Genomic DNA, 8,013 nt, shown 5'->3' on the forward strand with positions numbered 1-8,013 from the left:
GAACGTTATGCGGCGGGTCGCGGACGAGCGCGCAAGCGTTCCTTTGGCACCGCCATGGCTGGTTCAGTTGCAACTTCCGTCGTTGCAGGCCGAAGCGATGCTCCGGTTGCACGCCACATGCGTCGGAGGCAGGCCGTGGCCTGAGCTGAACCTAATTTTCGGCCAAGTGCACCCAACATGGCTCCATCTTGTCGATCCACCGCCCATCGCAGCACGCTAAAGTGGCGTGCTTCGAGCAATTCTGGCTTTGCAAGACCAAAGCGATCCACGAGAAACCAAAACACGGTCGTGTGCCCGTGTTCGTAAGCTAGACATGGTGCCTCGTAATCATCGCGCTGCACGTCGGCGGCTGTGTAGGCAAACTTTTCGAGGAGGAGCTCAAGCATTTGTTGCCAGCCATTGCGAGCGCAGACTTTAAGGAGGACGTTATTGCGGGCACGGGCGTCACGCAGATTAAAGTTGTAGCGCTTGAGCAAAGCGGTCACGACGGCACGACGATTGTGGGCCACGGCCGTCACCAGTGCCTCCATGTCCATGGCGCGAAAATCACGCAAGATAAACTTTTGATGCTGAATCAGCGCCTCTACGACGGGCAAGTGGCCGGTGGCGCAGGCCAGCATCATCGGGGACCGCTTCCCCGGTTGGGGGTTTTTCACGCGAAGGCAGGCGTGTTGCTCGAGCAGATACTTGACCAGAGCTGTGTGTCGCAGCCGAATGGCCAGGCTCAAAAGATCTTGCAGCACTGACTCGACACCTTGAGTGTCGGACGCACCGCAAAGCGCTCGGTAGCCGGCATGTCGTGTCACGTGAAAGTTGAGCGCATGACAAAGCGCTGCCCGGGTGGTGATGCCGTGCACCAGAAGAGCATTAAATTGGGTCACGCAGTCCTTTGTCGGCGCAAAGGCTAATGCCACATGTGCCAGCTTCTGCACCTAAGGAGGCGACGAGACGGTGAGTCGCGGCACACACCCCAAGCCGACGAGCCAAGTGAGAGCCCAACGCTTCTGCCAGTCAACCAACCTCAAGGGCCAAGTTTGGGCAGACCAAGGACAGCTGCCTCAGGGTCGACCACGGTAAGCGCGGGAATATGTGGCAGACCAGGAGCCGAACAGGGAGTTGGCACCAACACCAACATGCCGGTACCGAGGAGTGTCCAGGGTGGGGGCGTGTCTGATGGCTCGCCCGGGGGTTGTGGTGAGCAAGGCTCAGCTCAGTCTCAGTCAAGGTGTCAGGCTCCCAAGTGCCATCGCTGGCACTGGCGCTGTTGTCCTGACTGGTGGCGGCGCTGCTCTCCACGCTGGCGGGTTCTGGCCGATCATCACAATCGCTTGGTTCAAAGACCAGGGAGTGATCGTCATGCTGATGATCACCATGATGATGCTGCTGAGGGTGATGATGCTTGTGAGTCTGGTAGTGGGTGCCTTTGGTCAAGGCCGCGGACCGTAGCGTGTGCACAAGCTTCTTCGGCAGCGCATCGCTTGCATGTGTGAAGCCCATGGCGTTGCGTCGCCCATGCCACCTTCAGCCCAGCAAAGGATTCAGGGTGGCAGCCTGCCTGGATTGTGACGCAGTAGAGAGAGAGAGAGAGAGAGAGAGAGAGAGAGAGAGAGAGAGAGAGAGAGAGAGAGAGAGAGATCAAAAGAATCTGAAAGAACAAAAATGGGGACGATGACAACACGTTACACACAACATTGGTTCTCACAAAGAGGTGTGATCGCATTTCTAGCGAAATTCATGTGTGTGTGTGTGTGTGTGTGTGTGTGTGTGTGTGTGTGTGTGTGTGTGTGTGTGTGTGTGTGTGTGTGTGTGTGTGTGTGTGCTCTTCTTCTTATGGGATGCACTGCACTTCCTTCCGATCTCACTCGAGCACAATGGCAGTGGCAGCTGGGATCGCGCCAGTGTTGTTTCCGACGGGGAGTTCTCAAAGGAGAAAAGCGCGGTGGCAATCCGCTCGGTTGCACACCCTCGCTGAATTGCCGGCCAACGAGGCACGCAAGGCAGACCAACCATGCATACTTGCACAAATATTGTCCGCTGTTGCATCGAAACCGTTTCGTGCTCGGTCCTCTCTCTCGATTCTGATGATCGGCTCCATCACATTCGGAACTGCGTGTTCATGTGTTCATGCATTGCTGGCGTGACCAACCTTTGAGGCCTGGCAAGTGCACGGATGCAATGTTCTAATAAAGAAAGGTCTGCATGATGCCTTCTCACAAAAAATCGGTTTGTCTGTGTCTGTGTCTGTGTCTGTGTCTGTGTCTGTGTCTGTGTCTGTCTGTCTGTGCGAATGTTCTCAATTGCGGGAAAAATGGTGGGCCGTCGGGTTTAGAGTTCGTCCACCTTGTGGCCGGAACCAGGCGCCGGGCCGGCATTCACCACGCGGTTTGTCAGGTTGCGGGCTTCTTGATCCAACGCCGTCCATTCGGGAATGATCCTATGACGCCAAACAGAAACAGGGTGAGCGATGGCAGGCCAGAGAAAATGAAAGACTTGGCACGGGCCAATCGTCAGCAAGCGCGCCGGCCAGATAGCCACAGTCATTGCCACACGCCGCGCGACACACCGGACAGCCGCCTGAAGCTTGGGCTCTTTGGTCTTGGGATTGTTGCAAAGATCAATGGTCTTGGCTCGGCCCTTGGACCGATCATCGCACCACGATTCACACCACAACCACTCCTGCGGCAGCGAGCGAATGGGAACGTTGTGCACCATGTTGTTGGGCAAATCCTGGTCCAGGTTGCTGAGGCTGTTGGGATCCTGGGATAGGCCCTGATACTGCTCGCGCAGTCGATCACCCGCAGCATACTGACCGAGTCGCAAAAGGGCGTGTAGCCGTAGGGCGCGCCCTTGAGGTCCAACTCCACCAGCTCGCGCATGTCCGCCCGCACCACCTGGTCGGCGTCCACAAAAATGATCTTCTTCACGTCCATTGGGAAGAGCACGTCCAAAAACAAAATTTTGTAGGCCCAGATCAGGCGCATCTTCTCGGCTGGCTTATTCAGCCATCGTGGCCAGTTGTAGCTCACCAGCTGAAACTCAAAACCGTACTCGGCCGCCATGTGCGGCAAGAAGGCCTTCATCTGCGGTGACATGCACGACTCCAAAAACCAAAACTTGACCGGGTTGCGGGTGTTCTTCAGCACGCTCAACATCATGATTTTCAAGAAGCGTTCGTACAAGTGTCCCGATGCCAGGCTGAAGATGTTGATGGTTTCCCCGGCCCGCTCCACGCGACCGCTGTGTGCGCCAACGGCCGTCGCCGACCCCTTCTCACCCGTGCCCATCAGGCTGGACAGGGAATCCCACAGCCCTCCGCCGCTGCTCGCGCCTGGATCAGTCTCTTCAGCCTTGTCCGCGGCGCCGTCGCCGGCACTGTGAGCCGAGGGCATGTCGTCCAGCAGTCGGGCTTTCTCTTGTCCTGGGCGGCGCTTGAGGCGCAACGACACGTGTGTTCCGGTGAAATCGCGCACCAAGACGAGCGGGCGTTGATCCTGGCTGTGACTGTCCGAGCCCCCCGCCTCCTCAATGGTAAAGATATCCGTCGACTTGCCCGGCAGCAGCTGTAGCTCGTATGCACCGGGCTGCGACTTGAGCTGAAAGTACCCGAGGTTGGCCATCACCAGCGTGTCGTACAAGGCCCCCGCCAACGGCGTCCCCAGCTGTAGCTGCACGCCCGCAGTGGGTGCGCGCGTGTCAGCTGCCAGCGATCCACCCTCGACGGTCAAGTAGCGAAGACGAAACAGGGCATACACGTCGCCGTCTGCGCTCTGCAGGTGGATGTTGTCCAGATCGTGAGCTGACTGCTCCGCCTCCACCATTAGTGAAGCCGAGGTTTCCATGCCCAGTGTAAGCAACGGCGCTCGAGGCAGCTGCCGGAATACGGCCCGAGGCCCCGGAGTCAGACGACCCTGCGCATCAAACTCCACTGACGGCAATACCATGCGATAGTACCGCTTCAATGGCACCTCCGACACCTTCAGCACAGGATTCATGAGCAGCGTGATCTCGACGTTCACATTGGCATGCAGCATGGCCAGCAAGGGGGCCACGCGCTGTGCTTGCGCTGACAAAGGATCCAGCACAACAAAGCAGCGGTGGACCAGCGCGTTATCGGTGGAGTCCCGCGGCGCGACCGTCACCGCACTGTACTTTTGCGCCACGTTGCTAAGGTGGCGGCGGTCCAGGCGCTGCTGGGGTCGGCCCGAGGTGCCCGCCTTTTCTGCACTGTTGGTCAAGAGCGCCAGTAGATTGCGAACAATGGTCTCGCGGTCTCGCTGCCGCAGACCCGGCAAGAGACGTCCGACTCGGTTGGCAACCTGCTTGGCCTGTCCTTCGTTGTTGTGGAAATTCTCCAAGAAAGCCAGGTCACTGCCAGAAAACGAGACATCGGGACCAAAGGGACCGTACACGCGACCATTGGTCACCAATGCGAGCGCACCGTTTTCCAGTTGCAAAGCTTGCTTGACGGCCACTTCGTGTAGCCGAGCCTTGAGAGCGTTGTCGCGCTCCGTCCGAACCAGAGTGCGAACGGCCGCTTGGTCTTTACTCTTGAGAACCTTAATCAAGTCGTCCAGATTGGCGTCGGGATGGTTAATGCTGTGTGCAAGGACGTGGCCTATCTTCATGAGCGCCACATCGCTCGCAAAATGGCGCCCAATGGCGTTGATCAGGTGATGGACGTCTGCTTGTTCACCGGAGGCGCTGTTCAAAAAGGCCACCCGCACGCGAGTCGACGAGAGCTACGACCAACGCAAATCAAGGAAAAAACAACCCCGAATAGAGGGACACTGCTGAGCGAACACAATGCGCCAAATGCACTCCCGGCTCAAAAGACAAAAACAAAGCACGAGGTTTCGATTGGTAACAAAGGTGAAGGAACTGCAGAAGCAGTGCAACTGACCAGCCGACGCAAGACTTCAAAGGCAAGCACACGATGGTCGGGGCGTTGCAGGTCAGCCACCACCCAATGCGTGATGGACTGCGGCAGGCGCAGTGTGAGTTGGCAGCCGGCGTTGCGGTTATATATGGAAGGCAATCATCCTCGGACTTGAATCGGACTGCCAAAGCAGACGAACAGTCGTACCTTGACAGTGGCACTGCTCTCGGGCTTAACATAGTATTTGAGACTCTGATCCAGCCACGACAGCACCTGGCCACTGGTGGCACCCTGCAGCTCGGCTACGCATGCACATGTCATGGGTGACAACACGGGGCTGAAAGGTTGTGGCTTAGGGCGGCGCCGAGACTGAACTTACCGGCACTTGTAATATTTTGAGGTCTGCCACACAGGACAACATTTGTGTGCTTCATCAGCTCCGGCGCAGTCATGCGCTTGGTGGCTTTGTTGAGCTTCATAATGGCATCATAGACGCTGCCTGCGTCACTGATTTGACGGTAGTAAATCTGTCGCTGCAACATGCCAAACTGCTGTCGCGAGTTTTGGGTGAAAATCTGTTTCACGCTATTCTTGTTATCCTCCAGAGAAACAGGGCGTCCATTGAAGAGGACGGTCACTTGACGCAGGGGCAAGCCGCTGGCCTCAAAGTGTGCATCCATGCGGCTGCGAATGGTATCCACATCCTTGGCATAATTCAACACGGTAGTTTGCCAATCTGTGCTCGTGATGACAGTAAGGGCGTGCTCCTGAATAGCCTTCTCGGTCACGTCTGCAATGGGAACGCACAGCAATAGAGGCGGGCACAGATATGCGTTACCGATGGCCCGTGGCAACAAGCAGATAGACAAGCAATCAAATGAATAGACAAGACGAAAATTTAGACATGCCCGTACACACCAGGGTAGCGCTGGTAAAAACTGCAGAGCCAATCCAGAGCGCGTCGAGTGCTCTTTTTGCGCTTCTGTACGACGCTGTATGCACGCACGAGAAGGACCTCAAGCCTCTCTTCCTCAGACTGTGCCAAGGCCAGGACATCAGTCTCTTCTATAGCATCGTCAAGCAGCAAGGCAAGCCCCAGCTTCGGTGTGAGCTTGCGGCTACATGAGGCCATGCAAACCAGTGTGAGCTGAGAGGGAACTAACTTCCGGTTTTTGCATGGCCAGTGCTGGTGAATTCAACCGTCCGCTGTCGCAATTGACGCTGGCCCACCGTGGTCGCAGCCAGAATGCCAACGCGAACCATTTCCTGCTTTTTGACGAGCTGTCCGTGGGCTTCAAGAAGCTGTGCGGCAAAAACGGGATCCAGCACGCGTCCCGTCAATAAAATGGTAAAGATGTTACGCGAAACGCGATACTTGGTGCCCGGGGACAAGGGCTGCAGCAACGCCGTCAGGGTTGAGGGCCACCGGCTGTAAGCTGAATCCTTCTCGAGATTATTCAGGTATTGCACTGCCGAGGACTTGAGGTTGAGCACCTCGGCTGGAGGGTTCGTTTGAAGACTAGGGGTGGCAGAGGAGAAAGGCGTTACAAGAGTAAGCTAGGCAAAATGCTAAGGACAAGGGGCATGATGCTGGGTGGGAGTGGGAGTGAAAGTGGGTGCAGTACCTAATGCCTTGGAACTCGGGGACGTGTTTGGCAGGAATGCCAGCCTCTTGTAGCTCGGACATAGTGTCACTGTGCTGAGCCAGAATTTTGAGCAGATAGAAGATGTCAACAGTGGTGGTGTCCAAGATAACATCATTTAGAGTCATCAGTGTGGTTCCGGCACTCAGCCCCACGTATTGCAATGACTGTCAAGATTTGGGATAGCGGCATCGTAAAAAAAGCGATCAGGTCACGAGACAAGACAAAGGCTCTGCTTCTAACGTCAATCACAAGCGGTGGCAGAGAAGAGCAGAACGAAACAAAACTATAAACGGACCTGTTGATTCATGGCAATCTCTTGCTTGATGGTCTCATTGGGCTTGTTTTGAGCCAGAACATGCTGAATGGTGGGAAAATTGGACCTAAACGGGGCCGGTCATCAGCAGTGGGCAATGAGCAAGAGAAGAGGATACAAAAAAAAAAAAAAAAAAAAAAAAGGTGTTTGTAGCCGACGGTGAGCAGCGTGGTTGATTTTGGGACTGACGTGATGGCCTGCAGAGTCTGAACTGGGTCCGCAGCTTCAAGGACGCGCTGCGCGGCCTGAAGATCAATATCCTGTAGCTCCCAAGCCTAAATGGGCGAGCAGCCAACCACAGCGGGATGCGGGTGGTGAGTCGCAACGTGCTCGAGAGGGTGACCATGAGTGGTTGGGCAAGGGCAAACCTTGAGAGGATGAATCTCGATGGGGGTCTCCAAGAGCTGGCGTTGCAGCCGAGCGAGGTGTTCCTGTTGGTCAGGGTGCAAAGCACGGAGTCTACACGAAGAAGAACAGGTGCGATTGTCGAATGTTACTCTGCCAACCCAATATGCATGCAGGTTGGGCTGCAGCTTTGGCGAGAGGCGGCCCATTGGTCAATGGATAAAGCTGTTGATGTACGCACTGAGCAAAATCGAATCCCGCCACTTGATCCTCATCCTCAACTGCCTCGTCGGCCAGAGCCTCGGTGACATCCTCTACGCACACGGACACGCACACAAATGGCCAATGAAATCGAAGCTTCGGCAGCGAAGAAGACGGCGCACGACTGAAAACTCGTACCCTCGACAGCGGAATCGTCCGTGGCAATGTACTCAGTCTTCTTGACAGCAAGTTCAACACCCCAGCCGCTGAGCCGGATTGGACCATCTTGCTCTGCAGGTGGATTCAAAGGTTTAGCAAGATGTTGTGACAGAATGCATTTGCTAATGAGTAGGGTCGGGCCGTACCGTGATCTCGGCGATAGTGTCGCAGGATGTACAAGATGCGACCGTCTTGTTGGAGCTTGACGAGACGCTGATGCCATGCCTAAACAGGAGGAAGGGGAGGGGGCGGGGGCAAGGAGATGATAAGAAGGCAGCAGATCGAGTGACATGCCTCGATATGTGCCAAACATTTTTGTTGGCACACATGCAGACGTCAGGTGGCACTCCGATCGGCTCGAAGCGACAGAGAAAGGCCACGTGCCGCAAAATCAGGTGCGCCCAGTTCGGCAT

General features: G+C 56.0%; 1 protein-coding gene across 1 annotated transcript; it reads right to left on the minus strand.

Annotated features, from left to right (window-relative positions):
- Positions 1-5: 5 nt before the first annotated feature.
- MONBRDRAFT_32683 (uncharacterized protein) lies at positions 6-8,013 on the minus strand (the record flags this gene model as incomplete). The annotated part of the gene is made up of 18 exons (XM_001746425.1): positions 6-932; positions 1,144-1,359; positions 1,520-1,645; positions 2,341-2,434; positions 2,564-2,775; positions 2,811-4,739; positions 5,084-5,178; positions 5,256-5,666; positions 5,795-5,941; positions 6,040-6,395; positions 6,502-6,686; positions 6,818-6,902; positions 7,025-7,110; positions 7,204-7,294; positions 7,422-7,494; positions 7,580-7,672; positions 7,747-7,825; positions 7,891-8,013. The coding sequence occupies 18 exons, from the start codon at positions 8,011-8,013 to the stop codon at positions 6-8; spliced, it is 5,328 nt and encodes a 1,775-aa protein (XP_001746477.1).

The sequence above is a fragment of the Monosiga brevicollis genome, genomic scaffold, assembly GCF_000002865.3.
Source record: "Monosiga brevicollis MX1 MONBRscaffold_12 genomic scaffold, whole genome shotgun sequence".
Classification (NCBI taxonomy): Eukaryota; class Choanoflagellata; order Craspedida; family Salpingoecidae; genus Monosiga; species Monosiga brevicollis.